This window comes from Cetorhinus maximus, chromosome 15, assembly GCF_964194155.1.
Source record: "Cetorhinus maximus chromosome 15, sCetMax3.hap1.1, whole genome shotgun sequence".
NCBI classification, from domain to species: Eukaryota; Metazoa; Chordata; class Chondrichthyes; order Lamniformes; family Cetorhinidae; genus Cetorhinus; species Cetorhinus maximus.
In genome coordinates, this window is record NC_135893.1 from 43014254 (window position 1) to 43035090 (window position 20837).

General features: G+C 44.7%; 1 protein-coding gene across 2 annotated transcripts in view; it reads left to right on the top strand.

The window, feature by feature from the left end:
• Positions 1-20837, top strand: part of LOC144690622 (ephrin type-B receptor 2) — a 1056594-nt gene that overhangs the window by 306615 nt on the left and 729142 nt on the right. For both annotated transcript variants that reach the window (XM_078558305.1, XM_078558307.1), the window contains exon 2: positions 1379-1443. In XM_078558305.1, coding sequence (XP_078414431.1) covers positions 1379-1443 — 65 coding nt within the window. The remainder of the gene's footprint in view (positions 1-1378; positions 1444-20837) is intronic.

The window sequence follows — 20837 nt, forward strand, 5'->3', positions numbered from 1 at the left end:
ATAAATGAGAGATTTGAGAGTGTTACACTGTAATAAATGAGAGATTAGAGAGTGTTACACTGTAATAAATGAGAGATTAGAGAGTGTTACACTAATAAATGAGAGATTAGAGAGTGTTACACTGTAATAAATGAGAGATTTGAGAGTGTTACACTAATAAACGAGAGATTAGAGAGAGTGTATCACTAATAAATGAGAGATGAGAGAGTGTATCACTAATAAATGAGAGATGAGAGAGTGTATCACTAATAAATGAGAGATTAGAGAGTGTTACACTGTAATAAATGAGAGATTAGAGAGTGTTACACTGTAATAAATGAGAGATGAGAGAGTGTTACACTGTAATAAATGAGAGATTAGAGAGAGTGTAACACTGTAATAAATGAGAAATTAGAGAGTGTTACACTGTAATAAATGAGAGATTAGAGAGTGTTACACTGTAATAAATGAGAGATTAGAGAGTGTTACACTGTAATAAATGAGAGATTAGAGAGTGTTACACTGTAATAAATGAGAGATTAGAGAGTGTTACACTGTAATAAATGAGAGATTAGAGAGTGTTACACTAATAAATGAGAGATTTGAGAGTGTTACACTGTAATAAATGAGAGATTAGAGAGTGTTACACTGTAATAAATGAGAGATTTGAGAGTGTTACACTGTAATAAATGAGAGATTAGAGAGTGTTACACTGTAATAAATGAGAGATTTGAGAGTGTTACACTAATAAACGAGAGATTAGAAAGTGTTACACTGTAATAAATGAGAGATTTGAGAGTGTTACACTGTAATAAATGAGAGATTTGAGAGTGTTACACTAATAAACGAGAGATTAGAGAGAATGTTACACTAATAAACGAGAGATTAGAGAGCGTATTACACTAATAAATGAAATTAGAGAGAGTGTTACACTTTAATAAACGAGACACTAATAAATGAGAGATTAGAGAGAGTGTAACACTAATAAACGACAGTTTAGAGAGGGTGTTACACTGTAATAAACGAGAAATTAGAGAGAGTGTAACACTTTAATAAATGAGAGATTAGAGAGAGTGTTACACTGTAATAAACGACGATTTAGAGAGAGTGTTACACTAATAAACGAGAGATTAGAGAGAGTGTAACACTGTAGATGAATGAGACAGGACAGATTGGCAGGGCTCTGAAGATTGATGGAGACAGACAGTGAGGTTCCTAATAAGTGTATAAGACCCTGATTAAATAAACTGTGGGGTTATAAAAGCCTGAGTCTGTGATAAGTCTAGTGTTTTATCTCTGTGAACCTTGCACATAATGTAAACAATGGCAAGAACAGCCAGAGGCTGCAGTACCAGCTGCCAGGTGACTTTAGTTCATTGGCTTTCCTTTTTTTGCACAGAAACTCTGATGGATTCTACGACAGCAACAGCTGAGCTCGGTTGGACAGCCCACCCTCCCTCTGGAGTGAGTATCTTCTCTGCATTAAAGATCTGTTTGGAAAAAAAGAGAATTGAGATTATGCAGGGCAACATTTAAAATCTGTGGGACTGTTTATAGATTGCATTAATGGTTTGAGGGGAGGGGCTGTATGACAGAAACAATCAATAATGGGGAGTAACGCCAGGCCTGGTGTGCAAGGGGCTGAAAAAATATTCAGCTTCTTAAAATCTGAATATTATGCACAATCTTCAAATGTTCACAGGTATCTGCATCGCTGTACCTCCCCATCTCAATTTCCACAGGACGGAGGTGGTGGGTGGTGCAGATGGTGGCGGAGAGGGTCTGTTAGAGAGTGGGGGAGAGGGCTTGGAGGAGAGGATGGGAGAGTGGGGTAAGAGGAATGGGATGGGGAGGGGAATGGGGAGGCAGAGGAGTTGGGAATGGGGAGGGGGGAAGGGGAGGCGATGAGATCCAGAACCTGATTGTAATGTTTATCAGTCAGCTGTATCTCAGGTGTGTCAGCTCTTCATCCAATGCTGCACTTTAACAAGTTTACTGGATTAGTATGAGAGCAAGTAAAAAATATTCCGTGTCTTTACATATATTGAAAGCCTCTCATGATATTTGTAATGCTATTTTCACACTGCTTTTAAAACTTGTTTATGGTGTAATTATAATATAAATAACTCAGAATAAGAGGGGTTCCCTTCATGGAACCTTTTATCAGTAATTATTCACATTTTATTGGTTTAAAGGGAAAGATATTTTTCTTATCATAGTAAAATACTGCAGATGCTGGAAATCTGAAATAAAAACAGAAAATGCTGCAAATAATCAGCAGGTCAGGCAGTATCTGTGGAGAGAGAAACAGAGTTAATCTTTCAGAACAATGACCCTGCATCAGTTACTTTACTTGTTGACTGTCCCTTCAGCAATCCTTTTCCTCCACTCTTTGTGATTAGAAAATAATTGTAATCCTTCACTATCAGAGGTTTATGGCGCAGCGTCCGTCTCCCATGTCGAATGCCCAGCAACACTCAGTGACCACCCCTGGCCTCAGCTCCAACAATGGAAAATTCCACCCTGACCCTAAGTGCAGTGGCGGGCAGGTTCTGCGGCGCGTTTCCTGCTGGTCGGAATGGCGCGAAATCGTGCCCAATTCCACGCTCAGAAACTCATTATTTGTGCACAGGCGAGTACCTCTCCGAATCACATGGCAGATTGGAGCTGATTTGTCTGCCCCGCTGTTACCTAACGGAGTTGAAGGTCTGGGCACGACATTTAAATGCCACCCGAGCACACACATCTCACTCTCTCCAGCCCAGCTGTCTCCAGGAGACCCACAGGCATCCAGCAGGAAGAAGAAGGCTGCATCCTGCTTCTGCAACAACGCCCTCCAGGCCTTGATCAGTGGAGTGCGGCAGCACAGGGATGTCCTTTATCCCAGGGGACAGCTCCAAGAAGCACAGCAGCCTCACATCTCTGGCCTGGGAAGCCATTGCAAGGCAGGTCAGAGCAGCCTGTCACCGCACCCACAACGCCATCCAGTGCAGGAAGAGGATGAATGATCTCATCTGCTCCACCAGGGTAAGTCATCCTTCAACAGCCTCCAATATTAAACTCTCATCATGGTATCATGCACTAAAAAGCCACTCTCTTCAGGCATATCATACAACATCATTAATGGAGGACAAATATCTCCCGGATACATTCACATCACCACCATCTCACCTGGCAAGCTGCATACTCTCCATCCTCAACCCTTTCTGGGGAGGGCTCACTACATACAGGAGGCAGCATCTTTCCCAACCCCTGCTCCATCCCCTCTCATCACATCCATCATTTTGTCTTCATGCATGCCAAGCTTGCCCACAATCAAAGGGAGAGATCCCAGAGCAGAGGAGGGGTGGCCGACATCACACCCCTCACCTAGTTCGAAGAGGATGCTGCCTAGCTGGCTGGGGAGGACAGGGATCACTCCTGTAGGGAAGGGGAGATCGACTTATCTCAACAACCTAGTACGGATGACACCTCCATGAGTTCACCACATTCTGACATTCACAGTGAGTGACATGCAATCTTGTGTTAAGCCTGCTAATGAATTAAAACTCTCTTCTCTTATAGGCCCCAGCAGATCTAGGCACAAGCGGAGGCCAACATAAGGCCCAGTCTCCAGACCACCTCGGATGGGGAAACTGAGGAAGCTATCATTGAAGAACTAGCACTGCGCTCACTGCACCCACCGCCAGAGCCGCACAGCTCAGTGGGTCATAGCTCTAGATTAGTCTCGAGGTCACCTGCCGGAGAACACCTCACTGACACACCCCCACAGCAGTTGAAGACAGGGACGGCCCAGGTGTCCAGCATGCAGAGGGCTGCTGGAGTCAGATGATGAGCCTCTGCAAGCAGCCACCGACACGATGCTGGAGATGCAACGACAGGCAGCACGGAACATCAGGCAGAGACGCCAGAGTCACTCAGCAGACCACAGTGAAGGTTGGAGGAGTCTGTCTGCATTGTGTCTGATGTCATGTCTCCAACATGTGCCTCGAGGTCACCATGGGAAAGTTGGTGACTGCCATGGAGACTTTGGTCCAGCAGCTTTTGCCGGATTTGTGCTCGGTCTTGAACTCCATGGCCACAGACATTGCTGAAATCCATCAGTATCTAGGTGAGAGGGGGTCTGGGCACATTGACCTCCCTCCAGGTGCCCCTTCTCCTCAAGGAGTCAGGGAGGAGCTCTCAAGCACCCACGGGGAGGATGAGTGTCAGCCGGACACCACGGAGGCCTCCCCTCAGGACACTCCATGGGTGTCTAGCCACTCAGAGTCCCCTCTGCATGTGACCCCATCCATTCCAGCTTCTCAGACTGAGGAGCATGCATCTGCCCCTGAACAGAAGACCCTTAGCAGGCCGGGGCTGTCCAGGCCCCAGGCCACCAGAGGATGTCTGCCAAGATCATCACGGATATCAGGACGTAGCAGTCAGCAGGCTGCCTCCACCTTTGCTGCGGGTGTTGGGGCTGCACCGGTGTGACTGATTGGACATCCCTTTCAATGCAATGGAGTGTCAGTAAGGGACAGGAGGGAAGTGGCCATCTCCCCTTGCCTTCACTTCACTCCTCCTGGAATCTGGTGCACGTCTTTCAAGTCAAGGTTCCTCGATGGCATTTTTCTGTGGAAGTTGACCCTCATCTTCCTCATCAGGTTCCTGGCCGTCCTGCCCTCGTCCTCCGAGGAGCTCTCATCCTCCTGCATTTCACCATCTGACAAGGGATCACCCCTTTGCAGCGCCACGCTGTGAAGGGCGCAACACACAATGGTGATGCGGGAGACCCTCTGTGAAGAGTACTGCAGAGCCCCACTGCAGGTCCACACATCGGAAGCACACCCTCAGAATGCCAATGGTCTGCTCGATTAGGGACCGTGTGGAGCTCTGAGCTGCGTTGTACCTCTCCTCCCAGGCACTCTGAGGTTGATGCACAAGTGTCATGAGCCATTGTTTGAGCGGGTACCCCTTATCCCCATCAGCCAGCCCTGTACACGCTCAGGCCCCTCGAATATGTGAGGCACCTGGGAGTGACTCAGGATGTATGAGTCATGGCAACTCCCAGGGTATCTGGCACAAACATGCACGATGTGCTTCCAATGATCACAGATCAGTTGAACATTGATGGAGAAGGACCCTTTATGGTTGATAAACATCGACTGCTACGATGGAGCCCTCAAAGCCACATGTGTGCAGTCGATTGCACCCTGTACTCTTGGGAAGCCTGAGATATCTGCACACCTCACAGCCTGGCTATCCTCGTGGAGTGTAAACCTCACATAGTGATGTGCCTTGCTGTAGAGGGCATCTTTGACCTCCTTGATGCATCTATGTGTGGCGGACTGCGAGATGCTTCACAGGTTCCCTGTGGACCCCTGAAATGATCCACAGGCAAAGAAATTGAGTGTGGTGGTCACTATCAAGGCCACTGGCAGGGCATAGCCTCCCACTTCACAGGCGTTAGTTCCTCACAAAGAAAGTGGCAGGTGTGATCCACAGAGCTTGGGAAAAGTGAAAGATGTGTGTGGCATTGTCTGTCATTCATATGCAGATAGGAGGGTCCTCTTCTGTGGACCCTTGGTTGAGCAAGTCACTCAGTGGTTTGGGTCTATCCTCCCATTCCTCATGTTGTTGCTGAGGCTCCCCTGGACCTCAGGCAGGGCCCCCTCCTGAAGCTGTGCTCAGTGGCACCTGTCCCTTAAATCCTCCTCCATTCTGTTAGGACCCTGAAGAAGGCAGCATTGAGGCCAGGGTCCATTATAGTTTTGCCCTTCTCGCTGTGAAATGATAGATTGTCAGTAATGAATAACGGGGAAAAACAGTGAAGCTCACAATCTTAAACCCAAAGCCGCTGTAAAGGTCTCAAGCAGCTTCTGCACTACTACTAACATTGTCACTGGTGCAGCCTTATATCTGAGGCAAGGTGACCAAGATGCCATTCCTGAGACTTTACACCTCAATCCCACAGAGGCTGGAGAAGATTTTAATGACAGGCACAACGTTACCTAACTCAGTGCTTAATCTCAGATCTACTGATTGAAAATTATGTGCTCATGATTAATGACTGGATGCTCTTTGGCCAGTTATGCATGCCAATTGTGGAAAGCACATGAAAGTTTGACATTGATAGGATGCCCTATGTGTGGCAGCTGTGCCTCCTTAATGGTTGCCTTCATTCCCAATTTTCATATTCCTGTGTGTTAATGTTGAAATGGAGTGAGTGTTGTGTGAAGCCAGTGACTCCTGCATTTCCTTGTTACAGAGCGGCAAAAGGCATGGGTTCCAATGACACTCTTCTCAAGGAAATCTTCCTACTTTCTCTCAGTTCTGACCCACTTTCCATCTTGTTTCAGGGCAATCCAGAAAGGGCCCCTTAATCCAGCAGTGTGCTCCTCCCACACTGCCTCAGGATCCTCCCATGCAGATTTGTTTCTGCTTTTGGATTGAACTGTACAATTACTTTGAGTGTGCAAGATGGTAGTTCTTCACTTTTATTTCAAGACCAGCTTCGACCCTGCCCCTGTCAGTGTTCGGATCCCTTCAATTTACCTGGAACCTCACGATGTGAAGGTGGAGCTCCCTCCTGTCATCCTCCAGACTCCCCCAGTAATACTGGATCCCATTGTTGTTGTGGTCAACATTCCCCCCTGAACAATCATGGTTGATGTGCCCATGTCCCTAATGGACCTCACCCCTCCCCATCTAGAGGCTGTGTGCACGGTCACCTTCAGAGGAGATTCAAATACCTCTCCCCCCTTTATTACATTTTCTTCATCTGCAGGCTGCAGATGACTTCCCTCGCCATGGCCATTACATCTGCAGCCCAGTACAGAGCCAGACAAGCCAATGGACAGTGACCGTGAAAATGCCCTACACACCAGGCTGTGCATTATCCCAATTGAGCACACAGCCCTTGCCCATCCCTGGAGAGGGAGTACAACATGTGTGCCATGCATAGCCCTGTAGCATGGCCCACTGCACCCCAGGAGTGTCTCCACTCTCATTTCTGACTGTGAGCACAAGGACTGGCTCTACTCTCTTCCAAACATACGAGCATACGAAATAGGAGCAGAAGTAGGCCATTCGGCCCCTTGAGCCTGCTCTGCCATTGATTAAGATCATGGCTGATCTGTTTGTGTTTCTAATTCCACATTCCCATCTAACCCTGATAACCTTTGATCCCCTTGCCTAACAAGAATCTATCTACCTCTGCCTTAAAAATATTCAGTGACCCCGCCTCCATCACCTTCTGAGGCAGAGAGCTCCAAGGTCGCACAACCCTCTGAGAGAAAACATTTCCCCTCATCTCTGGCCTAAAAGGGCAAGCCCTAATTTTAAAACAGTGCCCCCTAGTTTTGGACTCATCCATGAGAGGAAACATCCTTTCCACATCCACCTTGTCAATACCATTCAGGATTTTATATACTTCAATCAAGTCACCCCTCACTCTTCTAAACTCCAGTAGAAACAAGCCCAGTCTGTCTAACCTTTCCTCATAAGACAGCCCACTCAATCCAGGTATCAATCTAGTAAACCTCGCTGAACTACCTCCAATGCTTTTACATCCTTAAATAAGATGACCAAACCTGCACACAGTATTCGAGGTGCGGTCTCACCAATGCCCTGTATAACTGAAGCATAACATCCTTACTTTTATGTTCAATCACTTTTGTAATAAAGGATAGCTTTCCATTAGCCTTCTTAATTACTTGCTGTACCTGCATACTAACTTTTTGTGACTCATGCACTACAACACCCAGATCCCTCTGCACCTTAGCGTATTGCAGCTGTTCTCCATTTAAGTAATACTCTGTTTTTAATTCTTCCTGCCAAAGTGAACAACTTCACATTTCCCCACATTAAACTCCATCTGCCAGATTCTTGCCCAAGCACTCAACCTGTCTACATCCATCTGCAACCTCCTCATGTCCTCTTCACAACATTCTTTCCTATCTTTGTGTCATCTGCAAATTTAGCTACCACGCCTTCATTCCCCTCATCTAAGTATTGATTTAAATTGTAAAATGTTGAGGCCCCAGTACAGAGCCCTGCAGAAATCCACTCATCACATCCTGCCAATCAGGCCAAGACAGAGTACCTTGACTACAGTATCATACTCATGTACTCTGGGTATTGCAGTGTCATAGAAACAGAAAATAGGAGCAGGAGTAGGTCATTCAGCCCTTCGAACATGTTCAGCCATTCAATATGATCATGGCTGATCCTCTATCTCAACGCCTTACTCCCACTCTCTCCCCATACCCCTTGATGCCTGTAGAGCTAGAAATCTATCTATTTACTTCTTAAATATAGTCAGTGACTTGGCCTCCACAGCCTTCTGTGGTAGAGAATTCCGCAGGATTACCACCCTCTGAGTGAAGAAGTTTCTCCTCATCTGAGCTCTAAATGGCTCACCCCATATCCTGAGACTGTGACCCCTCGTTCTAGGCCCCCAGCCAGGGGAAACATCCAGTTTGCTTCCAGTCTGTCCACCCCTTCAACGAGATCACCTCTCATTCTTCTAAACTCCAGCGAATACAGGCTTAGTTTGCCCAATCTCACCTCATACGACAATCCTGCCATCCCAGGAACCAGTGTGGTGAACCTTCGCTGCACTCCCTCTATGGCAAGTATATCCTTTCCTAGGTAAGGAGACCAAACTGCACACAATACTCCAGGTGTAGTCTCACCAAGGCCCTGTACAACTGCAGCAAGACATCCCTGCTCCTGTGCTCAGGTCCTCCCGCAATGAAGGCCAACATCCCATTTGCCTTCCTAACTGATTGAAACATATAAGATCTTGAGCGGACTTGACAGGGTGGATGTGGGGAGGATGTTTCCTCTTGTATGAGAATCTAGAACTAGGGGTCACTGTTTAAAAATAAGGGGTTACCCATTTAAAATGGAGATGAGGTGAAATCTTTTCTCTCAGAGGGTCATGAGTATTTGGAACTCTCTTCCTGAAAAGGCGGTGGAAGAAGAGTCTTTAAATATTTTTAAGTCAGAGATGGATAAATTCTTGGTAAGCAAGGGGATGATAGGTTATCAGGGAAAGGTGGAATGCAGATTTGAGGTTACTATCAGATCAGCCATGATCTTATTAAATGGCAGAGCAGTTTCGAGGGGCCGAATGGCCTAGTCCTGCTCTTTGTTCATACGTTCATATGCTTGCTGCACTTGCATGCTTGCTTTCAGTGATTGGTGTACAAGGACATCCAGGTCCCTTTATACATCAATATTTCCCAATCTATCACCATTTAAATAATACTCTGCCATTTTGTCACAGAATCACAGGCCCTTATTTTAACTCTGGTTGACGAGGTGAGTTGCAGGCTCACTCACCGCTTCAGAAATGAACCCTCGACTATTTTAACTCCTGGGCCTCATTTCAATCCCTACGGCTGAGATATCGAGCAGTAAAGTTCTGTTTCTCTGGGCCCCATAAGGAAATTAAACATTGCTGCTTTGACCCCTTCTGCCCCTGGCTCCTTTTCCCCCTCTCCTTACCTCGTGAGAATGCCACAACTGATTCCCCTCTCAGGCCACCAGCTACATTTCAGATGGACTTGATGATTGGACAATTTTAACTGGGCGCTGTGTTAAATATTCCCCCTGAAGTGCATCACAAAGTCAGATGAACAGAATTAAAGGTTCAGATGACATTTCCAAGTTTGAAACAGAGCTCAAAGCCTGAACCCTAACAGCAGGAGCTGCTGGCAAACGTTTCCTTCATCATGTGGGGCCCATCACATGGCTCTTGTGGACAGTTGTCCTGATGCAGTATAACTTTGGTCAGTTGCCAGTGGTGGGGATTGGGAGAATTAGTGATTCATTTCAACTGGAACTTGCCCTAATGGATAATGGGGGCATTATTGGCTGTGTATAATACAAAACATCTGCCCTTCAGGCATATTCAATGACTCAGTAATAGAAACAGGAAATACTGCAAACGCTCATGGGTTAGTCAGCATCTGTGGAGAGAATAGATATGTCGTGAATGCAGACTTGTCACCAGAATGGTCTATTAGAAGGGTCAGTATCTGATATCTTGGTTTATCCCTTCTCTCTACAACTTCTAGCCTACTGTCTGGTGATGTTTTACATCATGTGTAATATTTTATTTGTTGCTTCAAGGAACTTGCTCAGTAAACAAACCTCACAACCACTCTTCTTCCATTACTTCAAATATCGCTTTAAAAATGTTATATATTCAAGAGTCACTGGTATATCCTTTTTGATTAATTCATGAATGCTAAGCCTTAGGGAGAACAGAAATGTTGACAGCCAATCTCTCTTTATGACTCCGATAAGTAAATAACTGTCTGCTAGAGACTCCTTCAAGCCTCCACTTAATTTAAAGTTCCTTACCAATTACAGAGCTTTGCTGAATTTTTACAGAGAGATAACAGTAATCTGCTATGACATGCACAGTTGTGTTAAATGGAACACAGATTAGAAAGCATAGAGCAGCAGGGAATGCATGGCTTGAGAAATGATTTCCCACAGCCCCCAACAGTCTTAATTAAATCATAACGGTAATGCTTTGGAACAATAAGTGCATACTGTATTTTCATTAAATAATACACATCTGTGGTTAACATTAATCTCTATTTAGGTATTTGCTGCTGTTTCGATTTGATTGAATTGTTGATAATACTATTGTATCTCAGTGACATGTTTTTGGTTACATCAGCTTTCATCCGCTCATTGCTATGCCCTGTGGTACAGTAAGGAAACGATGTAGACCATTTGGAGACACACCTCCACAGAGTGGAGGCAAAATCATCAGGACCTGTAATGTTGACAAGAACTGAGAAGAGGTCACCTGCTATCTTCCATGTGATTTAGTGGTTATCCCCAAAAGCAACAGGAACTCAAAACTGGATGCCTGTTCTGTTGGGGGCTGGATTCTTATCCTCAAGGTGGGTAGCGGGAGTTGGGAGAATTCCAGAGTTGACCCACAAGTGACCACAAGGACAGGATTTCCATTGTGGGGATGTGGGTGCGGGTTGCTGTCAGGCCAAGGAAAATGTTTCAAGGTAGCCCCAGGGGCTGTTTAAGAGATTTGCCTCAGCGCTGTGCTTCATCCCAGTTATAGTAAAAACAGAAAGGCTGTCACCCCCTCACCCCACACACTCCCCATGCCCCATTCATGCCACCTCATGCCCCCAACCCTCCATGGCCCCTCATGCCTCCATGCCAAGGTATGCCTCCACCCAACCCTCCCCCATGGTGCCTCATGCCCCCCATGCCAAGCTATGCCCCCAAACAACTCCTATGGCTCCTCATGCCCAATGCCAAGCTACGGCACTTAAATGCCCATTCACCCTCTCTACACCACATGGAAATAATAAACAATATAGTGACTGTAGGGTGTGTAAAAAAACTTTAAAACACTCATTCAGTGCTAACTTTCTACTTTCTTAAAAACAACTCCTTTTTACTGCAGCCGAATAAAAGTGTCAATCATCCAGAACCTTTAAAATATCAATAACAGAACTGTAAGCACTTGAAACCTCTTCATCCTGTTAAATAAATATTGTGAAATTGACAGCGTAGATCAGAGAGCCAGAGCTGTCAATCAAAGTTTTCCCTTGGGCTCAGGTGTTTTGACAGGCTAATCGATTTCTGGGTTCTCAGACAAGCTTCATTATGTATTCTGTGATTCTATTATGTATTCTATTTGCTTTTATATTAAATCCAATCGGATGATCATCCAATCAGACATGGGTTACAAGGCTGCTAGAAGGTGAAAGACAAACTTAGCCGTTTGGTAACTGGCTGGTCCAAGAGCATTTGACAGGGAACATGGCAGAACCAGACATGAAACATCTTCTGATCCTGTCAGACGGAATAGCCTATGAGAAAAACTACCCATCAAAATCTCTGAGGAAAATAAAATATACAAGCTCACTGAGATGCCAATGAATCACTGCCAATCCGTATTAATGTACATATCAGCAACAGACTCTCTAGTATTTAGCAATAAGAAATAATAAGACTGTCAAGGAGCTGAGAACCTTAAGTAATGGACACCCAGTCAGCCTCCCACCTTGAACCCACAAATCTGCTGCCCTTGTCCAAACTCGCACAAAACCCTGTTCACCCATCACCCCTTAGACCGACATTGGTTTTTGGTCTGGCAAGGCCTCAATTTTCAAGCCCCTCCAGGGCCCTCACCCTCTCTATTTCTGAAACCTCCTCCAGCCTTATGATCTCTGAGATCTTTGTGCTCCAATTTTGGCTTTTTGTGCATCTCCAATTTACTTCACTTCCTGGTTCTTATGGTTTCACTTGTTTGGATCTAAGTTCTGGAACTCCCACCATAAACCTCTCGACCTCTCTCTTCTCCTTTCAGACCCTCCTTGAAGCCTGCCAGTTTGACCAAGTTTTGGTGGCCTGCCCTGATACGTCATTCCAATGTCAGTGTCAAATGTTGTTTCATAATCACTCCTGTAAAGTGTCTTGAGATGTTTTTTGGCATGAAAGACACTATATAAATGCAGGTAGTTTTTGCTGGAAAGTAGGTTTTGCTACCATGATTGCAACAAATGGTTGTTTGTCCTGCAACACTACTGCATTTACAGATCAGCCCTGATCTTATTGAATGGCAGAGCATGTTTGAGGGGCTCAAATTACCTACTCCTTCTCCTATTTCTTATGTTCTTATGACATCGTCTGAAAACACAGCGCTAATTTTCAGATGTGCATACAGACATACAAAATAGGAGCTGAAGTAGGCCATTGGGCCCACCGAGCCTGCACCGCCCTTCAATAAGATCATGGCTGATGTAAGTGTTTCAGGTTCTACATTCCCATCTACCCCAATAATCTTTGATTCTCTTGCCTAACCAAGGATATATCTGCATCCACCTTAAAAATATTCACTGACCCTGCTTCCATCACCTTCTGAGGCAGAGAGTTCCAAAGTTGCACAACCCTCTGAGAGAAAAAAATGTCTCCTCATCTCTGACCTATAATGGTGACCCCTAATTTTAAAACAGTGCCCCCTAGTTCTGGACTCACCCACAAGAGGAAACGTCCTTTCCACATCCACCCTGCCAAGACCGTTGAGGATCTTGTAAACTTCAATCAAATCACCCCTCACTTTACTGAGCTCCAATGGAAACAAGAACAGCCAGTTGAACCTATCCTGATAAGACAATCTGTTCACTCCAGGAATCAATCTAGTAAACCTTCTCTGAACTGCCTCCAACACATTTACATCCTTCCTTAAATACTGCATATATTATTCTCACCAATGCCCTGTATAACTGCATCATAACATCCTTACTTTTATGTTCAGTTCCTCTCATAATAAAGGATAGCATTTCATTAGCCTTTTCAATTACTTGCTGTACCTGCATACTAACTTCTTGTGATTCATGTACTAGAACACCTAGATCCCTCTGCACCTCAGAATTCTGCAGTCATTCTCTGTTTAAGTAATACTCTGCTTTCCTATTCTTCCTGCCAAAGTGAACAACTTAACGTTTTCCCACATCTTACTCCAGCTGCCAGAATTTTTCTCACTCACTCAACTTATCTATATCCGCCTGCAAACTCCATGGGCAGAATTTTCACCTTGGCGGGTATGTGCCCAACCCGCTTGAGCGTGAGATGACGCGCGTTGACATCAGGTGAGCGTCCCCACGTCAATGTGCACTCGCGCGATAGTTCGGTTGGCAGACGTGCACAGGAATCGGCAGCATGCCCGCCAACAATTGTAAGGTCTGTTAAGGCCTTTAAAGCATCAACAAAGTTAAATTTTTCGCTTCCCATCCAACCTTATGATTGGCGGGCAAGCGAAAAGGCCAAGCATTTGCATTTTTTTGGAAACCTCATCCATGGGTGGGCCATGAGGACAAAGTCACATGAGGGGACATGTTTTAATACGTTTTTCAATTTTTTTTTTAAACTCTTCATCTCCCTGAGGCAGGGCAGGCCTTAATTGGCCCGTCAGTGTGAAATCACCTTCCGGCTTCGATCGCGGGTGGCAGTTGGCTTCCCGACTGCCCCCGCCGAGCCCACCAAACAAGGGCTGAATTCTGCCCCTTATGTTTTCCTCACAACATACTTTCCTACCTATCTTTGTCATCTGCAAATTTAGCTTCCATGCCTTTGCTCCCCTCATCTAAATCATTGATATAAATTGTAAAAAGTTGAGGTTGCAGCATAGACTCCTACAGGACTCCACTAGTCACATCCAGCCAATCAGACAAAGACCTATTTAGCATACTCTGTTTTATGCCAGCCAGCCAACCCACCATCCAGGCTAATATGTTATCCACTACACCATGAGCTTTTATTTTCCACAATAACCTTTGATGTGACCTTATCAAATGCCTTCTTGAAATCCAAGTACATCACGTCTACAGGCTCCCCTTCATCCACAGCGCTTGTTACTCCTTCTCCTTCAAAGAACTCTAATAAATTGGTTAAACATGATTTCCCTTTCATGAACCATGCTGACTCTTCCCAATTGCCTTGTGTTTCTCTACGTGCCCAGCTATAACCTCTTTAATGATCAACTCTAACACCTTCCCGATGACAGACGTCAAGCTAACTGATCTATAGTTTCCTGTTTTCTGCCTCCTTCCCTTCTTGAATAGAGGGGTTATATTTGCTACTTTCCAGTTTGATGGAACCTTTCCAGAATCTAGGGAAGTTTGGAAAATTAACACCTATGCACCTACTACTTCATTAGCCACCTCTTTTAAGACCTGAGGATGAGGTTATCTGGACCCGGCGATTTGTCAGCCCACAGCTCCATCAGTTTGCTCAGTACCGCTTCCCTAGTGATTGTAATTTCACCTAATTGCCCTCTCCCTTCCAAGTCCTGATTTATAGGTGTTACTGGAATGTTTTTTATATCCTCTATAGTGAAGACAGAAGCAAAATATTTGTTCATTTCATACACCACATCCTTATTATCTACTATTAACTTGGCATTCTCACTCTCTAGAGGACCAACACTCGCTTTACCTACTCTTTTCCTGTTTAAATATCTGTAGAAATTCTTGCTATCTGTTTTATATTTCTAGCTAGCTTCCTCTCAAAATTACAGAATTGTTACGGTGTAGAAGGAGGGCATTCAGCCCATCATGTCTGCACTAGCTCTCTGAGTATTTTAGCTTAATGCCATTCTCCTGCCTTTGCCCTGTAACCCTGCACATTGTTTCTATTTAAATCATCATCCAATGCCCTCTTGAAACCCTTAATTGAACCTACCTCCATCGCACTTCCAGACAGTGCATTCCAAACCCTAACTACTCGCTGTGTGAAAAAGTTTTTTCTCACCTCGCATTTGCTTCTTTTCCACAGCACTGTAGAACTGTGTCCTCTGGTTCTCGATCCGTTTACGAGCGGGAACAGTTTCTCCCTATCTACTCTGTCCAGACCCATCATTATTTTGAAAATTTCTAGCCAGTCTCCTCTTAGCCTTCTCCACTCCAAGGAAAACAGTCCCAACTTCTCCAATCTTTCCTCATAACTGGAATGTGTCATCCCTGGAACCATTCTTGTAAACTTCTTCTTCACTCTCTCCAATGCGTTCAAATCCTTCCTATAGTGTGGTGCCCAGAGCTGTACACAATACTCCAGCTGAGATCTAACAAGTGTCTTATATAAGTTCATCATAATCTCCCTGCTCTTGCACTCTGTGCCCCTATGAATGAAACCTAGAATACTGTATGCTTTAGAAACAGCTCCCTCTACCTGTCCTGCCTCCTTTAATGACTTGTGTTCATATATACCCAGGTCTCTCTGCTCCTGCACAGCCTTTAGAATAGTGCCCTTTATTTTACACTGTCTCTCCATGTTCTTTGTACTAAAGTGTATCACCTCACACTTCTCTGCATTGGACTTCATCTGCTACCTATCTGCCCACTCCACCAATGTGTCAATGTCCTTTTGAAGTTCTACACTGTCCTCCTCACAGTTTACAATTCTCCCAAGTTTTATGTCGTCCGCAAACTTTGAAATTGTGCCCTGCACACCAAGATCCCGATCGCTTATATGTATCAGGAAAAGCAAGGGTCCCAATACTGACCCCTGGGGATTTCCACTACATACCTTCTTCCAGCCTGAAAAATACCCATTAACCATTACTCTGTTTCCTATCCTTCAGTCAATTTTGTATCCACATTGCTACTGTCCCTTTTATTCCATGACCTATAACTCTCTTCGCAAGTCTGTTGTGTGGCACTGTATTGAATGCCTTTTGGTAGTCCATATACACCACATCAACGGCCTTGCCCTCATCAGCCATCACTGTTACCTCTTCAAAAAACTCCAGCAAGTTAGTTAGATACAATTTTCCTTTAACAAATCCATGGTGACTCTTCTGAATCAATCCACATTTTTCCAAGTGACCATTAATTCTATCTCGAATAATTGTTTCTAGAAGTTTCCTCACCGCCGAAGTTAAACTGACTGCTCTGTAATTGCAGGGCAGATCTTTACAACCTTTTTTGAACAAGGGCATAATGTTCGCAATTCTCCAGTGTTCCGGCTCCTCCCCTGAATCCAGGGAACATTGAAAGATTATTGCCAGTTCCACTGCAATTTCCACTCTCACTTCCTTCAATATTCTTGGATGTATACTCCAATTGCTTTCCCCTGATTAACTTTTTAGTCATTCTCTGCCATTCTTTTTATTCTGACCAATCATCTGACCTGACACTCATCTTTGCGCAGTTATATGCTTTTTCCTTAAGTTTGATGCTTTCCTTAAGTTCTTTAGTTAACCATGGATAGTGGGTCCTTCCTTTAGAATTTTACTTTATAGTAGGAATATACTTATTCTGAATATTCTGAAGTATCCCCGTAAACATCTGTCACTGCTTCTCTACTGATCTATCCCCTACACTAGTAACCCAGTTAACTTCAACTAGCTCAACTTTCATGCCCACATAATTGCCCTTATTTAAGTTTAAAATACTAGTCTTAGACCCATACTGCATATAAAATATTGTAGTCACTGCTTTACCCTGAGGTCATTAATTAATGCTGTCACATTACACAATACCAAGTCTAATATAACTTGCTCTCTGGTTGGTTCCAGAATGCGCTGCTCTAAGAAACTATCTCGAAAGCATTCTAAGAACTCCTCATCCAGGCTACTACTGCCAATCTGATTTTTCCAGTTTATGTGTAGATTAAAGTCACCCATGATTATTGCCTTCCCTTTATCACAAAGCACCCAATATTTCTTTTTGTATACTTTGTCCTACATTGTGGTTACTGTTAGGGGACCTGTAGATCACTCCCACTAGTGTCTACTTTCCCCTACTATTCCTCATCTCCACCCAAACCAATTCTACATCCCGATCTCCTGAACTAAGGTAATCTAACTATTGCACAAATGCCATCCTTGATTAACAGTGCGACTCTCCACCTTTCCCTAGCTTCCTATTCTTCTTGAATGTCATATACCCTTCAAAATTCAGGATCCAATCCTTGTCATCCTGCAGTCACGTCTCCGTAATTGCCATCAGATCATATTTATTTACTTCAGTGTGAGCTATTGATTTGTTTACTTTGCTATGAATGCTGTGTGCATTCAGATACAGTCTCTAGCTTTGTCTTTTTGTTATCTTTGTGACATCTACGGTTCCTAGGAATGCACGATTAATGAGGCAGGATTGGGACAATCCACCATTGTGTTCCTTTTCCCACTCGCTACCGCACTTATTGAAAATCTGGGACAATTCCGCCCCTAGTCATGGTTCTCTGTGCATTCTTAGGTTTTTTTCTCCCTGTCTCTTCCTGCCATTCTCTGACCCTCATACCCCATATTACTATTTTCCTCTCTTACCTTTTCTCTACTCTTTGATGTACCACATTTTTCCACATTTGATCCCTTGCCCCCACTATTCAGTTTAAAACCCTCTCTGCTTCCCTAGTTATGTAGTTTGCAAGAACACTGGTCCCAGCATGATTCAGGTGTAGACAGGCCCAGTGGTACAGCCCCCGCTTTCCCCAGTACTGGTGCCAGTGCCCCACAAACCAGAACAGCAGTATTTGAGCCACATATTCATCTCTCTAATTTTATGTACCCTATGCCAATTTGCACATGGCTCAGAAATTATAACCTTTGAGGTTCTGCTTTTCAATTAGCTCCTCATACTCTCTATGCAGAACCTCTTTCCTAGTTCTACCTATGCCGCTGGTACCTTCATGAACAATGACTTATGGATCCTCCCCCTCCCACTGCAAAGCCCTCTCTATCCCTGAGCAGATGTCCCCAACTCTGGCACCGTGCAGGCAACACAGCCGTCTGGAGTCTCGCTCTTTGCTGCAGGGAACAATGTCAATCCGTCTCACTATACTGTCCCCTACTACCATTACATTCCTTTATGCTTCCACACTTGAATGGCTTCCTGCACCACGGTGCCATGGTCAGTTTGTCCATCTGCCCTGCAGACCCTGCTTTCATCCAAACAAGCTGAGAGAACCTTAAACCTATTGGATAATTGCAGAGGCTCACACTCCTGCACGCCTGCCCTCTGGGTCCCCTTACCTGCCTCACTCACAGTCACACACCCCTGTCCCTGACCACTGACCAACTCAGAAAACCCTATTCTAAGTGGTGTGACTTCCTCCTGGTACAAAGCATCCAGGTAACTCTCCCCCTCCCTGATGTGACATAGTGTCTGCAGCTCAGCTTCCAGCTCAATGACTCTGAGCTGAAGCTCTTCAAGCCACAAACACTTACTGCAGATGTGTTTGGCCTGGATCACAATGTTATCCAGGAGCTCCCACATACTGCAGCCTTGACACATCACCTGTCCCGCCATCCTTAATGTGTTTTAAATAATTAATTAATATAGTATTCACTTACTTAAGTTGCTCTTTCATATATTTTATTTACTTTACCACCCATTTGTATACGATATTAAACGTTAGGAATAGAATAGACCTTAATCACTCACCAGATACCACCAAACAGCTAGCTCCTTTCCCTAAGGTAGAGCAAGAACCAATTCCTACAGGGTGAGAAAGATAGAAAAAGGAAACAAACACCTCATTCTCCCCCCCTCCTCCTCACCGAACTCCTCCTCTCACCAAACTCCAAGTCTGCGCTCAGTTGCCTCAGCTGCACTCTGTTTGCCTTAGATGCACTAAAGAGGCCTGTATTTACAGCTAACTGAACTGGGGCTCGAGTAACCAGATTCAACCAGTTGGCTAATTAACTACTCAGCTCGCACAGCAGAAAGTGCGTTTACCCTGTCTAAGCTGCAAGAAAGTAAAAAAATAACTTAGCCTGTTTACATAGTACTTTCCAGTTGCTGCTAATTACAGACTGAATTTGATTTGAAGAGAAAAAATTAAGTTTAACATTTTAAACTCCACCTCTCATCAAACACCGAGTCTGTACTCAGTTTCCTCAGCTGCACTCTGTTTGCCTTAGCTGCATTTATAGCCAATCGAACCGGGGCTCGAGTAACCAGATTCAACCAGTTAGCTAATTAATTACTCAGCTCTCACAGCAGAAAGTGTGTTTACCCTGTCTAAGCTGCAAGAAAAAATGTAAGCTGATGATGCCCAGCTCTACCTTACCATCATCTCTTTCTATTCCTCCATATTCTTTAAATTATCAGTACTTGACCAATGTTCAGCACTGGACATTTTCTTCCAAATAAACATTAGAAATTCCAAAACCATTGGGGAAATTTTACCAGGAGGGCCATTAAAATGAGAAAAAACTGCATCAGACCGGTATGCTGATGTGTTTGCCTTCAGCTGCTTTACCCATGGACAGGCTGAGTGCGATTTTCACTACCCAGACATCAGCGTCGGGAAGACAATTAAGGTCGTTTAGGAAGTAACAGCAATTTTCCCAGGACAGTGGAATCTTAGCAGTGGCACACAGGTACCCACACAGTGTCTACACCCATCAACTCAGAGGACACAAGATGACAGCTGGTAGTCATTGAGGTCTGAAACTGATAGACATTCAGGGCTATAATGGCTGAAATCAGCAAGGTCGAGATCAGCCATAGGGAAAGGTTTTCCGTTAAAAGAGCAGATCTATGCTGTTAATACAATTGTAACTGAGCGATAGGTTGCTGAAGGCTCAATGAATCTCCACAGTGACATGGGTGCCGTCTACTCTGAGGTCGGGGTATTCACAGAGGGGGTGAATCCGAGTGTGAGCCACATCAGCTGGCACAGTGGGAGGGGCAGCACCTGGAAGAGGGGCAGCAGCTACAGTGAGGTATGCACAGACACGCAGCTGGATGGCACAGAGGCTGAGTTTTTTTATTCTTTTGTGGAATGTGGGCATCGCTGGCTGGCAAGGTCAGCATTTGTTGCCCATGCCTAACTGCCCTTGAACTGAGTGGCTTGCTAAGGCATTTCAGAGGGCAGTTAAGAGTCAGCCACATTGCTGTGGGTCTGGAGCCACTTGTAGGCCAGACCAGGATGGCTTTAATTCTTCTAACTTTTCCTGAGTAACTATTGTGGTAAGAGAGTCAAAACCATCCAGTTTAAATCACAGTGTCAGACAGTTCCCGGTGCAGGGTAATTGCCCATTGGAAATTTGAACTTCCCGGACAGTTTCCGTGCAGTCCATGCATGTGGACCGGGCGGGGTGGTCTCCCAGTGTGTCTTCTCGAGTACCCCTGGAATATGACCCCCTGGAGATCAGAAATTATGGGCTTTTATTACATACAAGAGGCTATAAAAATATAAGTTGTTGTTGTTAGCATTTAGATTTCTGCCTTTGAAAGGAAGGCAAGTTGTGAGCAAGACCTTTTTGTCAACATATTAGTACCATCGCTGCTTAACGGAATTGAGAATGTAACCAGCCACCTACCCAGTGTGGGCCCCGCGCTGTAAGGAGCAGCAGCTCCTGGTTTTGTGGA